The 16,788-nt window shown below is 37.8% G+C and overlaps 1 protein-coding gene across 3 annotated transcripts in view; it reads left to right on the forward strand.

Annotated features, from left to right (window-relative positions):
• The window catches only part of PKN1 (protein kinase N1), a 76,935-nt gene that overhangs the window by 52,398 nt on the left and 7,749 nt on the right, over positions 1-16,788 (forward strand). For all 3 annotated transcript variants that reach the window (XM_088133543.1, XM_007436101.4, XM_025171764.2), the window contains 13 exons: positions 934-1,079; positions 2,735-2,864; positions 3,526-3,671; positions 4,629-4,842; positions 5,205-5,405; positions 5,580-5,689; positions 6,106-6,249; positions 8,708-8,783; positions 10,347-10,503; positions 10,958-11,054; positions 11,138-11,220; positions 12,202-12,280; positions 16,692-16,783. In XM_088133543.1, the coding sequence (XP_087989669.1) occupies positions 934-1,079; positions 2,735-2,864; positions 3,526-3,671; positions 4,629-4,842; positions 5,205-5,405; positions 5,580-5,689; positions 6,106-6,249; positions 8,708-8,783; positions 10,347-10,503; positions 10,958-11,054; positions 11,138-11,220; positions 12,202-12,280; positions 16,692-16,783 (1,675 nt within the window). The remainder of the gene's footprint in view (positions 1-933; positions 1,080-2,734; positions 2,865-3,525; positions 3,672-4,628; positions 4,843-5,204; positions 5,406-5,579; positions 5,690-6,105; positions 6,250-8,707; positions 8,784-10,346; positions 10,504-10,957; positions 11,055-11,137; positions 11,221-12,201; positions 12,281-16,691; positions 16,784-16,788) is intronic.

Below are 16,788 nucleotides of genomic sequence, written 5' to 3' on the forward strand. Positions count from 1 at the left end.
GTCTTCGAAAATCAAAGAAAGTTAAAAATGTGCACTTTGAATTGTCCCTGTTTCGGAATGAACAACAGAGTGAAGCATTTTTCAAAAATATGAAATTATTTCTCCAGATAAATTGGGCAGACTGGTGATTTCCCACCCTCTCTTACCTATAATTGCTTTCCCAGTCTCTCTCATCAGTAAATCAAGTTATTGTGTTTACTTACATTTCTTTCCTGCCTAGTTGGCTGACTAACCAACCAAAAACTTGACAGAGGATAGAACATTCTCTGACGGACACTCTGGCATTCAAACTCAAAAGAGCAAAAGCCAGAATATTGGGGTGAAAAGGAAGGATGATTCCTTTGCAATTAGGTCGATTAGGAAGTGTTAATGGAGAAGGGAGAAAAAGAAGAAGGAAAGAAAGAAAGGGAAAAAGAGTAGTTGAAAAGCAGGAGAAAAAGCACTATTAACAGAAACAGCCACATTAATAGAATAATCAAGATTTCTTCCCTATTCACAAAATGTAACTGAGAAGGGGGAAATTATTTAATTACTCTCCCTTGGTTGATTTTTGATAGTAATAAATTGAAATAATTACTCTCCCACCAATATTTGGTAGTGGATTAACACAAAGGTAAATTTGCATGAGGACTTTGTGGGCTGCACAAGACCTGTTCAATATAATATAAAAGTGCTCAGCAGTTTTTTGTGGGTTTTTTTGGTCAGCGTATGTTGCTGACATTGGTGGATTTTTTTTTCCAGGATATGGAATGGAATTGGAGAGGGGAAGGATGAATGTTTCTTCCCTTATCTCAAATGTCCCTGACATAGAGAACCTTCCATTCTTCTAAGTTTGTGACACTCTTTTCTTACTCTCTGTTCAGAAATTCAGATGGTTCTTTTTTAGGATGTGTGTCCTGCTTACATTAATGTCTGTGACTGATACCTTTTTAGATGCCCCACAGTCACCAGGGAGCCTGAGCCGGTCAACAGCTACCAAAAATCGTATAGCTGGTCTGGAAAAGCAGCTCAACATTGAGTTGAAGGTGAAGCAGGGAGCAGAGAACATGATCCAGATGTATGCCAACGGTGCTGCCAAAGTATGTGTTTTCCTCTTCACTGTCCTCCTTCACTAAGCTAAGGCATTTCTTGCCGCTTTACATATTCTCAAGCAATATGTCTGCCCGTACAATATAAACATCTGCATCGGTGACTTCAGCCAGATAAAGAATCAGACCATCCATCCAAGTCAGTGTCACCTGGTTTGGTAGGCCCGTTCTCTTAAAGGTGTTGAGAAGGTTTTTTTCCCAGCCAAAGTATCCAGGAAGTTTTAAATAAGAATGCATATCAGCATCCCTTGTTGCCCTTCCTTTTTTTCCTGTGAAGAGAAGTAACAAACTGATAAGCTGATTTCAAAATTTCCTTAATTACAGAATTATCTGTATGTTGGTGTTCAGCATATTTCCCATTAGAAACTTTTTGAATAAACTTCTAAAATGTTTAAACAGTTTACAACACAGGAATAAGCAGCTTCTGATAACTGCTACTTCAAAGGGCTCAGGTTACCTTGTAGTGGTACATCCCCTTCACTTTGCAAGTAGGAAAAGGAAGAGTGTACACTCTGGGGAAGGGACAAGACTTCATTTGTGGGATCCTCTATGGTTAAGCTGGAAGAAGCTTAGCAGGCCAACTCCTTCCTGTGGGCCATCCTCAGTACAAAAAGAACTGGAAAAAATGCTTTAAAACATCAAATGAAAATGGTGTGGCCTATGACTTAGCAAATTGTGGTCTACATTTCATATATAATTATATCATGTATGCTGATCCTTATGATCAAGAAGGCAAATGTTGATTGAATTGGTCTCAACACTATATTTTATAGTCAGAGTCCACAAACTTTGACAGAGGCAGATGCTTCTGTGAATCCTGTTTTAGTTGCTTTGGTGTCAGGAATGCAATACTGTATGTAACTGAACAGTTTGCAGCTATAGTTTCTCACAATTTGAGAATCTACATCTGAATTTTGGAGAAGTTTTTTGTTTTTTTTTAAAGATTACTTTGGAAACAATTTTGGCTGTAAAAGTAGACAGGCTTTCTAAATTGACTGTTTAACTGAAAACCCAATAGAATAGCCACCTGTATTCCCTCTCTGCTGGCAACACATTTGAGTAACAATTTGAGTCCCCAGGTTTGGGAAGTGATTATTTATTTATTTATTTGATCAATTTATATAGCCACCCACTCATCACATGACTCAAGGTGGTGTACCTCATTACAGAACAATAATAAATTCAATAAAACCACATAATAAAAGGCAAAAAAATAGACCAAGTCATATACTGCAGACACATAAAGTGCCAAGGAAAAGCTCATCCAATTGATCATACTGCTCCCAAACCCAAAGGTCTTTAATGCTTTCTGAAAAGCAGGCAGGGTCCAATGGCCAGGAGCAACACCGGAGAAGGCACATCTCCTGGATCCTGCCAGATTGATTGACTGATTGATTAATTACATTTTGGAAGGCTGCCCAACTCTTACTGGAAGGGCAGAATTAATAAGAGATAATTATTGGAGATAATAATTGAAATAATTGTTAATACCCTGGAAGCCAGACCGGTTGGTTCTGCATACATTCTTATAGCTTATTTTTGTTTGTCTGTCTGCCTTAACCTATTGCCAGCTACATAAGTTTTGCTGTGATTTACAATAATTCTGCTGGAGAGAATTCAACCCACCCCTTTGATCTTCTTTCTAGGATCGGAAGTTGCTGCAGACAGCCCAACAAATGCTACAAGATAGCAAGACCAAGATAAATATTATCCGCATGCAGATTCGCAAGGCTATGCAGGCTGACGAGGTGCAGCTGACTATGGAGGATGGGCAAGGTGAAGGGGAGAATGAAGAAGAAAGCCCCCATGTATGATGCAAGCTCTGTTTGTGCTGTAGGCAGCAGTCAGTCCAGAAAGGCCAATGTCCCTGCCACCATCTCGAACCCTTCAGGAACTGGGAAATGATTTCTGGAACAATTTGAAGCCCCCTCTTTCCCCCAGCTGGTGTGAAGCCCCTATTTCTGTGTCCAGATGCAGGTCTCTGGGCTTCCCTCTGCAGCCAAGCACATATTAAGCACAAAGGGATCTGTCATTCTTTTAAGCCAGGGATCTCTCAACCTTTTTGGATTGGTGGGCACAGTAAATTTTAAAAGCTTGTCATGGGCACTGAATGACTGCTATGGTGGGTAGTCAGTCACAATACATCAATTTATGTTTATACCCTACCAGTGAGGCTGTTTTCTATAGCTCCTCCAGTTCCCTCCAGCCTTGGATGTTCCTTTGTGGGCAAATGGTCTTCCAACAGAGCACTGGACTATATTCTTCCATCATTTTTATTTCCTAAGAATGCCTCTGGAATTTACGTGGGGTTGGGGATATTCTTGGAAATATATATTTGAGGCTGGCATTACACTAGGGAAGTTGTGGGTGCCATGTTGGGGGCCCAGGTGCTAAGCATACAAATAGGGATGGACTGACTTTTTAATGTTCCTTATAGGGAACACAGATCTAAGCGCCATAGAGTTGAGAATTGAGGAGCTTCGCCATCACTTCCAAGTAGAACATGCTGTATCTGAGGGTGCCAAAAATGTACTGCGCCTTCTGAGCTCCAGCAAAGTTCAGGATCGCCATGCTATCTCTGAGGTAATGGTGCACTTTTCTTGTTGGTATTATGTAATAAAGATACATAAAATGAATGAAGAAATGAAGCAGTAAGCAATTCCTTTTCCTAGAACTACTGTAAATTATGCGATCAGTTTGAAATAAACTAAACTTCTCTTCCCAAGTACACAATTCTCTGACATATATTTGCAACTTCTGAGCCATCTTTTCTCAGTCTGGTGCTTCTAGATGTGTTTGGCACTACAAGTCAGCATTCTTGGCCTGTGTGGTTATTGTCTGAACACAACTTCCTGTGCTAGATAGGCTCAGTCGTCTTCAGACTGAGCACTATGTCTGGCTTTTGGGTAGAGTCCTAAAAATCACATTCTAGACAACAGTTATATTTGATTTAATTAATTTAATATGACTTTCTGGTATGTTTAATAATTTCCCACTTCTGGCATATTATAAACTACAGTTCAAAGGAAACATTTGAAGTGGAGCTGGGGGTCACAGTCCAAATTTTGGGAGGCCACTGGTTTATTCTGAAGCCTCATGTTGTATGCCCCTGGTCAACTGAACCCTTCAGAGAAAAAAGCAATCAATTATTTGCCAAAGAAGTTGTGACAGGTATATTAATTGTCAGAATATTTGCATCTTAAGTCTGATAATTGCTGGAGAGGAGTTAAAAAGACTAGACCATTCCATCACGCACCTTGCTCTTATGGATTTCCTATAACCTATACCACAGGCCTGGGCGGTACTGCACTTTGGTTTCCCAGTTGCAAGCTCGGTGGCTGAGATGTGGTCTGGGATCCAACAGCCCACTTGCTGAAAAATTAAGGATTCTGTGCCACAGGCTATGGTCTGAGTCTCCGTATCATTGTTAATATATGTCTTGATGTTTGTAAGAGTGGAAGCCGTGTGGAAATGGAAGGAAAGTGTGGAGTCCTTGCATAGAGCTAAATTAGTACCTGATCATCTGGGCCTTTGCTATAGGCACAGACCAAGCTGAATGAATCAAGTCAGAAGTTGGATCTTTTGCGATATTCTCTGGAGCAACGTCTGGCTGAACTGCCTGAAGATCATCCAAAGGCCTGCATCATTAAGGAGGAACTCATCTTGGCCTCCTCTCCTGCCTTCAGTGCCCGCAATACCAGTTCCTACCAGCATAACCAGTATAATACCTTATCAAAGCCATCTCCACTCACAGGTGACTGCACTCCCACTCCCCACGGGCATAGGTTGGGTCAGTCTATTGCCAGAATGTTTCAGCTTAGTTTTTGATTATGTTTAACTCAGCCTGCACTATTTAAGAAGAGTGACGTAGAAATGAAATTGTAATCATAATTGTTAATAACAACAACATCCAGAACACTTCCACTTAATTAGTATCCCCCATCTCATAGTTGTTTTCTCTACTTTCTAATCCATTCTTAATGTACCTTCTTTTTCCATACACAAGTGGGATAGTATGGCTTTTTTCCCCATCTCCTGCCCTTTCTCTTAAGGCTCAAGGTATTGTTTTGTTTTAAATGTTCCAGACCTTGGTTCTTAGCAGTTTCTTGTTGGCAGGGACACTGGAAGTGCAGTTGTTGGGCTGCAGTGGGTTACTGGAAGTTGTCCCAGGACGTACCCGTGGCTCCACTGTCTGCCTGCCTTGCAACAGTCCTGGTGAAGCGCGGCCTTCTTTCATGAGCCGCAGCGGGCGAGGGCTGTATAATCGCAGTGGTAGTGTAAGCGGCAGGACCGCCATCAAATCGGAAGATACCAGCAGTAAGTAGCCTTGCGGGTGATTAGCACTAAAATGAGGGAATGAAGAAGAGAGATGTTAATATATTTTAGTGCTGTATGGTGTTAATGCAGTTCAGTGAGCACAAAATAAAATCCTTATATTCTGCTGCCTATCTTATTTGCTCTTTCTCAGCGTTCCCATTGTTTTTCTTGTAGATGAAGTTAGTGCTGTATTGAAACTGGACAATGGAGTCGTAGGCCAGACTGCTTGGAAGCCCATTGGCTTACAAGCCTGGAACCAGGCTTTCACAGTGGAATTAGAAAGGGTATGTGCAAAGATGGTGCCTGTTTAATGGGGTCAGGATACCAGTTCTATGCTGTATAAACATCTGCCTGCTTGTATCTCTGTGGCAAAGAAGTCATGTTACTTCTCCAATATCCCTCAGTCAAATTAGAAATAACTGAAGTTTGGGGGGGGAATCAGGCTATTATAGAAATTATTTCATTCTGCATTCCAATTAATATTTTTCATATTAATCAAACTACATCTGTTAATAATGTTTGCAGTACCTTTGTGTAGTCTTTCAAAACACTATGCTTCAAAGGGAGAAAGATGGTGAAGCATCTTTTAACTCATTGTTAGGAAACGATTTAGGCCTCGAAATAAGAGTGGTGGATTTGATGTGGAGACAATAACTACTTGCTACTGATCTTTTTAATGGATCCTTTCTCTCCATTTCAGTCAAGAGAACTGGAGATTGGTGTATATTGGCGTGATTACCGCAGTCTCTGTGCCCTGAAATACCTCAAGCTGGAAGATTTTCTTGATAATGAACGCCATGAAATTCACCTGGAATTGGAGCCACAGGGTACTCTGTTAGCAGAGGTAACAGAAAAAAGATTGGAGTCAAGCTGGGTGGAAGTAGAAGCAACTGAAATTTTAGTAGTTAGGTTATTTTAGTTGAGTGAGTGGATAGAAAGTGCTGAAATCCAAAAAGAGAACGGCAGCAGCAATTTGTCCCAAACATTGCCCAGCAATATTTTTATACAGTGAATGGATGTAAACTCTGCTGGTTTTTATATATAAGAGTTGCGTGTACATATTACAGTTGTGGAGAGAATTAAGGAAGAGCATTATTACCTACATGCTACTGAAAGAGTATTCAGGCATCTATTGTTCTGTTTCCAGTTCTTGCATGTGACAATTCCACCATTAATCCATACGTACTGCATGTTTACAACACCACATACTTAAGATACAGATCAATCACATAAGTTAAGACTTTCTTTTTTCCTAAAGGGGGTGGGGTGGGAAAGACTTGTGGGCCACTCAGTGTCATTGGAGTCTAAGTCCCACCAGTCTGGCCAATGGTCAGGAATAATGGAGAATGTAGACAACAACATCTTACGGGCCCTAGGATCCCATTTCTATTCAGTTGCTTCGACTGTAGAATCAGGCATTTGCTTCTTGTTTTATTCAGCCTATAGAGAAAGTCCACCCTTACCCAGTAATGATATGGCATTGTATCAGAGTTAAAAGGATTGTTGTTTATATAAAGACTGTTGTGTGAGATTCTTCCGTCTGTTCACTCTCCCTAAATCCATTTTTGCATCATACCACATCAGGAATGAAATGGAGAGGGATTCATGGTGAAAAGAAATCAACAAAGCTTTATTTATTTATTTATTTATTTATTTATTTATTTGGATTTATTTATTTATTTATTTATTTGGATTTATTAGCTGCCCACCTCCATCTAATCTTATTCGTAGAAGTCAGCAACTTTTCATGACTGTTAAAATCCCAAATAGTTTGAGATAGCAAATGGTCTTCAGGGAACTCATAACCAGTGATGATAAGACCCACATATTTTATCATCAGTAACTCAAGATGGACAAAACATATTTCTTTTTTTGGTTCATTGATGAAACATAGCACAATTTCTCCTTTTGTGAAAATTAAGTTTTCACAAATATATTTTGAAATGATGTTATTACTTTAATACAATTATTTTGATACTGTGCACTATTGCAGTGTGCTACTTGTATATTGCCGTTTAAAAAAAATAAGGGGCAAATAATCAGCAAAGCTAGCCCTGCTCCCATCTTTCCCTCTATATGCATAAATCCCTCATATTTTGATCAGTCTTGTTTTTTTCTTCAAGCTTTTTATGTGCATCCCCCTTGTTTAATATTGGATCACATATTCCCTGATTATCTTTGAAAAATGATGTTGCAATTTTCAGCAATCAAATCAGTATATGATGATGGAATATTGTAGCTCTAGATTGGAACTAAATTGCACTAAAGCATTAATTATCTATGGAATTCCTTGATGTATAATTTATTATGTTTTATGCATAAGATAAGAAAATTGAAATTTCCCTGTAATAAAAGCTCAAACTTGAAAATAAATGAATAACTCTGGAATTACTGAGCAAAACTGTAAAATAGTCTGGGATGACATTGCCACTTTTTGAGGTCCTACATATTACATGGATGCTAAATTACAAATTATTACAGAATAATACCTGGAAAAATATTTCATCCCTTTAATATTGGTCAGTTTTTATCTATGGAAAGATTTTTCCATCACATTGTAACATTCATGTTACAAGACTATTTGCTTATCATTAACCTTGTCCTTGAGATACTAGGTGAAGTCAAAATATCTCAGCTTTTGTTGTGCTTCATTAACTGGGTTAGAGGTTCTTATTCTGTCCAGTTGTGGCTCTCCAGAAGCTGTGCTAGATATGCCTCCTTCAGGCTTTAGCACGGGGCCGGATCTCACTCTTTGAACTCTTAGACATGCTGCTAAGATTTTGTATTATTCCAAGCTTTCACGGTGGTTCCATTTTTTTATCTCTCCCTGCTTTATTTGTTTAAAACTGTTCTTACGTGGCCTTAATCATTTTGGGATTGTCTTTATTTTATGTTTTAGCCAGGTTGTGATTCACTCTGAATTTATTAAATTATTTTATAAAGATAAAGAGAAGTAGGAATGCCTTAATAAATAAGTGTCTCTGATTTCTGGTTATGGGTTTTGTTTTTTAATGTGGTGGATTGGGGCTTGACATCTTGGCTACTTTAGAAGGTGGGGCAGGAGAACTGTGGGTAGGAGCCTTTGCACTCTGAGGCTGAGTGCTGATGTGGAATTCCTCCTTTTAGGTGGAGGCTGCTCAGCCCCAGCCTGCCAGAGGTTGCTGTCTGCAGCTGGGTCAATCTAACTTGCTGAATAGCCTCAGCCTCAAGGCTGCTTTTCACTGCAGCAGTGTTGCAGCAAGAGCTGTTTCTCAGGATGCTGTGCACCTTTGCCTGGCTTACAGTACACTCTCTTGCTGCAGGTTATCTTTTTTAACCCTGTCATTGAGCGCATACCCAAGCTCCAGCGACAGAAGAAGATCTTTTCCAAGCAGCAAGGTAAGGAATCAGACCACAGTTTGAATCTTGATCAGCCAGCCTTGCCTGGTCTGCTTGGGTGCTTCCTTAATTCACAGTGTTGAAGGACCAGATCATACTGATTGCCAGCTTGGTTAGCTTTGAGAGAGAAGTGGCACTGGAAGTAAGGTGCTAGAGCGTCACACTAGAGAAGCAACAAGACGGGCACTTTTTTTTTTGTGGAGGATCGGTTGTCATTGTTGCATATCATTCTTGTTGTGTAAAAGAGTAAGGGTGAGGATGATCAGGCCAAAGTGTTTTTCCTCCAAGGGAGCATTTCCTGCTAGGATATCTATCAAAAAAGGAACCTATTGGCCTCCCCAATGAAATTTAGTCTTGTAACATACTCAGCTGTTTTCTTGCTGTATTTAAATATTCCTTTCCATAAGTTGATCACATTGTTTTCATAAAATTGCTTCAGTAATTGCTTTCATTAAATGTGGAATCTGTGTTAAATACCTGCATCTTTTGTGATAGATACACGCACGTGTGTGGGTATATGTGTGTGTGTGTGTGTATACACACACACACACATATATATAGACACATACATAACATATTTTAAATATTAAGAAGTACCTCAATACCTTAATTTAATCTAATCCTTACAAAAGATCCTTTACCATAACAGCTTTATCATAAACCAGACTTTGGGGATATGCTGATTGAGTTTAATGAGGGTTGAAGTCCATTAACATTTGGAGGCCTGCAGAATTTCTCATCCATATTGGATGGGGTTGGAGGTGAGAGGATAGTAGCTTATATTGGATATGCAGCAATTTTGTAGCAAGGGTAAGTTTTAACCTAAAGATTTCATGACCCATTTTCTTGGCCATTATGCAGCATTAGTTCTTGTATTGTTGTCTCATCTTGGGGATTTGATCTCATACAGAATGTTTGGATTTGGAGCATGAATGTACAGTATTTGAATGGAGGCTAAATATTAATTTGGGTTCATTCTATGGAATTTTTTTCTGCATAAATAAATAAAAACATAAATGGTTAAATTTGAATTGATGGAAGGCACGTATGAGAATTTTCCTGTACCACTGAAGGAAGTATCTTACACATTCCTGTATTGACTTCCATTTCATGATTTCTGATTGTTTATGGATTGGTATAGCACTAGAATATTAGGTAATCAAATGAACCTATTTGAATGGCTGGAACAAATATTAGTATTTACATGTAGTACAGAGTTAGCCTATGGAACTATGTGTCATAAGAGGTGATGGCCATTAGGGTTAAATGTTTTGAAAGGAGTATAACAAAACTAATGAGGGATAAGGCTATTAATGTTTAAATAGCCGATGCTCTGTCCAGGACCAGAGATAATATACCTCCAAATATCAATTTCTGAGGAATAACAGTGAGGGCAGGCTACTTACAAGCTACACAAAGGTATCTGATTGGCTGCTGTGGAAACGGGGTGCTGGCTAGGTGTGTCTTTGGTTTGGTCCAATGGTCCTCTTACGTTTATGGCCTCCTGTGTCTCATCACTTGCAAAATTCCAATTGTTCTTTTTCATCTCTGTCTCTTTCCTAGGGAAAGCTTTCTTGCGTGCTCGTCAGATGAACATTGATATTGCCACATGGGTGCGTCTCCTGAGGCGCATCATTCCCACTGCCAGTACTACAGGCACTTATAGCCCCTCAACACAGATGACTCCAACGTCTGGCTCAGAAAGTAGGCAGAACTCTGGGTAGGTGTTTCTTACACTTGAAGGTGGGGAATGAGCAGCTAAAAATCTTAGCTACTGCATCACTGGAAAACCAAGTCTCTTATTTCATGTTATACTTCTTTTACTTTGTTGCTATAGGCTGATGGAAGAAAGTTAAGGCTTGGATATTTGGGAAGCCACATATTTGAGGAGCGAATATTAAAATTCCATGGACCACTAGAAGTCTTGCTAAATCCCCTCAGGATTATAGGCCTTTAGTAAAACTTGTCTCCATGTTTAGCTTCCCATATCCCTTACTATTGACTGTGATGGCTTGGGCTGCTGGGATTTGTAGTTCAGAAACATTTGGAAAGACTTCAGTGTCCCCACCCCTGTTGTTCTGGAGTGAAAAATTGAATTAACCCAACTTATCATCAAGTTGTAGTTGCTATAATTTTGCATGTGATTCTTAAGATTGGCATTTCCCCCTATCCAGGGACATTGCTATTGAGAAGCTGAACTTGGAAGGGGACAGAGTTCAAATCGAGCACTTGGGCCAGGATGATACTGAGCTTCCTGGGAAGGTCTTATTGGTAAGTGTCTCTTTTTCATTTTGGCAGCAGCAAAGCTGCTGTTTTCAAACAACTACCTATTTTTTATATTTCTATTTCTTTAGACTTCACGAGCTGGGGAGGAGATCTTTCAGATGGAGTTAGGTTCAGGAAGTGAGACCAGAGGATCTGAAGGTGTTTTTCACAGGTAGGTAACAAGCTTTCTCCCTCATTGTCTGCCACCATAGCCTCTTTGCTTTAATTGTTTTATCTTGCTATTAATTACCCTTTCCCATGAAATGTCTCATTTATGTCTGTAACGCTCAGTTCTGTCAGCATATTATAAACAGTCTGTATTGTAACAAATGCATAGTTGTTCATCCATTACACTGATTTTTCTTCCTAGGATTTGCCTCATCAAATGTGCACAATATATAGTGGTTCAAAAACACTTATGCATATAGCAATGTTTGAAATGTGGATACAAATGTCACCAGCTTAACGTCTAACACTGATAATAAATGACTTAATTCCTCATCACTGCAGAACATCCACAGTGTGTTGTGCTTATCCTGCAAGCAGTGGATTCTAACGGGAATTGAGTTAATATATCTTTAGGCAAACCACAGAGAAGTTCCTTGTCTTTAGATGTTTCTTTGCTTTTGCTCTCTCTCCTTGACCTACATCTCCTATGCACTTACTGATAAAATTATGTGGGTTAAATCTGGTGGTCTGCCATCAATTATATCTGCACTTATCCCAAATAGATCCTTTATCCATGTGATTGTACAAGCTACAATTATTTTGATAAGTCCCTATATAAGGGTAATAGGGTTTTTTTGCTAATTTCAATCCAATTTGAATAGTCAGAAACATATTTCCCTAGAAGATTAAAAATGCCTGGCTCAGCCTTCCTTAATCTTGTCCTGTTTAGATGTTTGGGTTTCCAGTCCCCAGAATTCTCATCAGTGGCCAAGTTAGCTAGGGGACTAGGAATTAACGTTCACAGATCTGGAGAATTGGGGAAAGTTGTACTAGATATTCATAGGAAAACGGAATGTCCAGGGCTGATTTTGCTAAATCATTACCTTTCTCTAACAGCTTTATTTTCAGTAGAAGGGTCTGTGTATGTGTGTGTTGTGATGGTGGTGATAGGGAGCCTTCCCTGACCTGCTCTTTTATTTTGTAGCAGTCACCTGAGAAAAACACCTCTCACTATGGATGATTTCCGTTTTGTAGCTGTGCTAGGTCGTGGACACTTTGGCAAAGTGAGTATTGTATGTCCTCCCCCCCGGTTCTTCCCAGTATCTCTCTCTCAATAAGAAGAACATTTGTTTCTTTCCATCTTGATAGATGCAGAATCATCAACTAGTAGCAGAATGAGAGTAAACACAGTGTGGAATGCTGCAGTCCTGGTTCCTTTCATTTTTTAATGTATGTTATTGTTGAGAAAGAAAATAAAAGATAGATATATAGAATGGTATATATAAAAATAGCTCAGTTTTTAAACCTAGCATTAAACCTTGACCACACAGAATAATATTGATCACTCTTTCCATTACATCAATTAAGAACCAATTCCTAAACAGAGAGCAAACAACTATAAGCCCAGGATTATGAATCTAGATAGTACACTTGATCTTAGTCAAAAATCCATGACAGCACTTTTTCTATCATAAAAGAATAATATTTTTGCTACAATTTTAAAATACTGGAAATTCAGTAGAATTTTGACTAAAAAAGGAACCATCCCCTGCCATCCTATCAAAGAGGACTTGGCTCCATAGAGAAATGCAACTCAACTTACATATGCATAGTGATAAAGCTGAAATTCAGGACAGTTAAAACCATCATTGTATGATAATTTTTTAGATTAGGAAAATTTAGGGGGTGGTTCTTCTCATAAAAACTTTCCTAATAATTTATCAGTCTGCTTGAAATACTTTAAGCTCTATAGAATAAGTGCATATATATTGAAATAATACTCATTTTTTACCATATTTATCTTTCCTATGAAATCACAGGGATTTTTAACCATTAATTCATTTCAATATTAATCTGAGATAAAAAAATTAAATATTTACATCAATAAACAGTGATTTGGGGTGGGGGAACAATTATTCCAAGATATTTAAAGAATTAAAACACGAAGTAAATTTTTTACAGATTTCCATAGCCACATTAGAGCTTAGAGGAAGTAAATGAGACCTACTCCAATTAAGATGGGGAGATGGGTGGGGACAAATCAAATAAATAATAATAATAACAACAACAACAACAACAAAGAATTTACCAAACTATTGACCTAAATCAATAAATTCTGGTATAGAAGATTCATAATTGTCAATAAGACATACAGTAATATATCATCAACCTATAAGAGTTTGTGTTCAATCACTTTTATGTCCAGAATGTCCTTTGACTGCCTGATAAGACAGGTTAAAGGTTTACAGAACATAAACAGCTTAACTTATGAGCTCCATAAGATTTTTTTGATACATAAGGAAATAATATTATTGGTAATAACTCGAGTCAAATGATTTCATGTTTTAATCCAATTAATAAAAAAGAAGGAAATCCATATTTGACCAAAACGTGCTCCAGAAATTTCCACTGCATCCTACCAAAGGTATTTTCTGCATCTAATGTGACCACCACTGCTGATTTCACTTTTTCTGAATGTATATCTAAAATATCAATAATTTCACATTAGATTATTACTTTGGTTTTTTTTTTAATTTATGTACACTGCCCAGAGTTGCACTTGCCTGACTTGGGTGGCCATATAAATCTCTTAAACAAATAAATAAATAGTCAAGGCTTATTGCTCTTTTATGAGACCCACTGTGAAGGATGGATTCCTGAAGGTAATCTGATCAACAGTCTGTGTTGCAGGGTTGCTCAAAAAATTCTAGCATCAACTTTAAAAAGGAAGTTGGTGATAGTTTGTACTATCAGCAGAATCTTTACCAGTCTCCAAAATTATGAGTACAAAAATTGGAAAAAGTTTATTTTAAGAAAAGCATAACTATTAACCAACAATGTGTGTGTGTATGTGCCGTTGAATCAGTGTTGACTCCTGGTGACTGCCCGGACTAGTCCCTGCAGTTTTCTTGGCAAGAATTTGGAAACAGTTTGCCATTGCCTCCTTCCTTGGACTAAGAGGGTGACTGCCTAAGATCACTCAGCTGGCTTCATGCCTTTTTTTTAATGGCAATTTTATTAAAAAATTATAGTTACAACAATAAAAACTAATACAAATTAAAAAAATAAAAGAATAAAAAGAAAGATGTAGAAAAGAAAAAGAAAGAAATAGGAAAAAAACAGAAAAGAAAGAAAAAATAAGAATATAATAAGGAAAACAAATATATAAAGAAATGATTTCCCCCTTCATCATCACAAGTATAAACAATTTGGTAACTTATTACTTCTCTTAAAATACAACAAATGATGTCTTCTTCCCATATCCCATCTCTTATCTATAAACAAATCCTTAAAGCCCCACTTCAGTCCTGATGTCAGCAAAAGTCCATTAAGGGTTACCAGTGATAACAACATATCTGTTTTAACCTTGATCAAATAAACCAATGTTACATTCCTTCCTTTTACTTCTAACAATCTTGATCTTTAGTCCCTTCAAATATTGTCCTAGAACTTGATTTCTTTCCATTTTTTCTTTGTCCCTTCTCACAAAATTCTTCAAAGCCTTAACAAGCCTCTTTTGTAAATCCAATATTGGAAAATTATCCAGGTCACTCTCTTGGTTTATTATTTGTATATCCCTTTTAATTATCAAGACATCAGCCAGTTTCTTTTGTATGTCCAGTGTAACATCTTTTTCCATGTAATTCTTGTAGCCTGTCATTTTTGAATCCACTTTCAAATCAGTCTCATTCTTGCCAGGTAAAACTTGTTCCTCTTCCATAATATCTTTTAAACACAATCTATCTATAGAGGCAGATACTCTTAAAATTAACTTCTGGGTCCATTGTTCAAAAATATCCTTCAATATGTCCAATGTTAAAATATTTTCCTTCATTATGTATTTGTAAGTTGAGTTTATGTGTTCTTCTCCTTTAATTGTACTCTTCAGTACCTTCTAGTTCTCTTTAGTGTCCAATTTTTAAAGTTTTATTATGGTTTTTTTAAAGAATTCAAAACAAAAGCATTTTCCCATGGGAAGGATTCTTTATAATTAATTCCAAAATCTTATTTCAAATTTATCTGAACCCTTAGTCCATTTGTAACTTTCTAAAATCAAAGTTCTAATCACCCTTTTGCTGTTTATTTAAAAAAAAATTTTGTTTAAGTTCTTAAACTTGTATTTGAAAATTCTTTCGCTAAGAATTGAAGGAAACTCAACCCAGTACGGCAAAACAGGTCTATCCAAAGGTTCCTAATAGCTGAAAAGCAGTTAACAAGCAATTTCCGAAAGTGATTAGAAAAGGAAGTATGCAAACCCAGTGTCCTTTTAAAGGCGCCGACTGTGGTTTGAGCAAGATGGCTGTTCCCTTGTTTCTCAGAGCTCTAAACCTGCCAGAGGCCGCTGTCTTGCGGTCTCCTTGCGGGGAGCAACTGTCTGGAGCATTTGTGGGTGATCTCAAGATCTCTCCTTGTCCGGAGAGGAATTATCAAGGTCTACTTGCTGGCTCTTCATTCCACCATGGTCATCAGCTCCGCAAAAGTCCACCATTTCTTCCCCAGAAGTCCTTGGCTGGTTTTGTGCCTAAGGTGAGACTAGAACTCACAGTCTCCCGCTTTCTAGACTGGTGTCTTAACCGCTACACCAAACTGGCTCTCCATAAACCAACAATAAATGGAGGGAAAAAATAATAAAATCAGTATTATGTCTCTCTATAGAATAGCCATCAGGACTGGGAGCTTTTCCTGTTTTCATACATTTCATAGCATGTGTTATTTCTGGAGAGCTAAAGGTTCAGCTTGATCAGCTTTTCTCAACTGGGGTTTCATGTAATCCTAGGGTTTCGCAAGAGGTTGCTAGAGGTTCTGTGAGAGATCATGATTGATTTTTTTTTTTTAATAACTTCATGTGCTGCGCAAAGCTAGCACTTGTAGTGGTAGGAATGTTTACGCACCATGACTCAGCTGTCAGCCTGCCGCTTTGCTATTGTTGTAAAGGTCATAAAACATGACTTGTGTCAATTAGAAGTGAATTGTATTATGAGATGTTCATATTTTTTGAAAATTATTTCAAGGGTTTATTCAGGATACAAAGATTATGAAAGGCTGAACTAAATAAACAACTTGATCCTGTATATATTCTTCCAGTGTAACCTTTGACTCAGTATTACAACCATTATGTTTGTAGAGGGTCTGTTTATTTTTTTAAAAAAATCTTCGAAGTCATGTTTTATCTGTTTTAAGTGAATCCTTTCATAATGTGTACTTAAATTCCATCTTGGAAAAATAGGATTACTTTTTCTTATAATAATTGAGAGTGTTACCAGAGGAAGATCAGTTATTGCAGTAGGACTTATATTACATTTATATCCCTGATCAAAATCAAAATACTAAAAAACAATCAAGCTGGGAACAAACCTGATGTGGAGTTGAAAGGTATTTTTCCTTGTGAACCTCCTTAGTATTGCTTGACTACTACTTCTAGTCACAGATCAATACCATAACTAACTACTTTACTCGTGTTCATCTTTTGTCTAGGTGTTGTTATCTGAGTCACACCGAACAAAAGAACTGTTTGCTATTAAGGCCTTAAAGAAAGGGGATATCGTTGCAAGAGATGAAGTGGAGAGGTAAG

Source organism: Python bivittatus, unplaced genomic scaffold (assembly GCF_059951505.1).
Source record: "Python bivittatus isolate LINGU-HERP-01145 unplaced genomic scaffold, Pbiv_v1 ctg000080_np1212, whole genome shotgun sequence".
NCBI lineage: Eukaryota > Metazoa > Chordata > Lepidosauria > Squamata > Pythonidae > Python > Python bivittatus.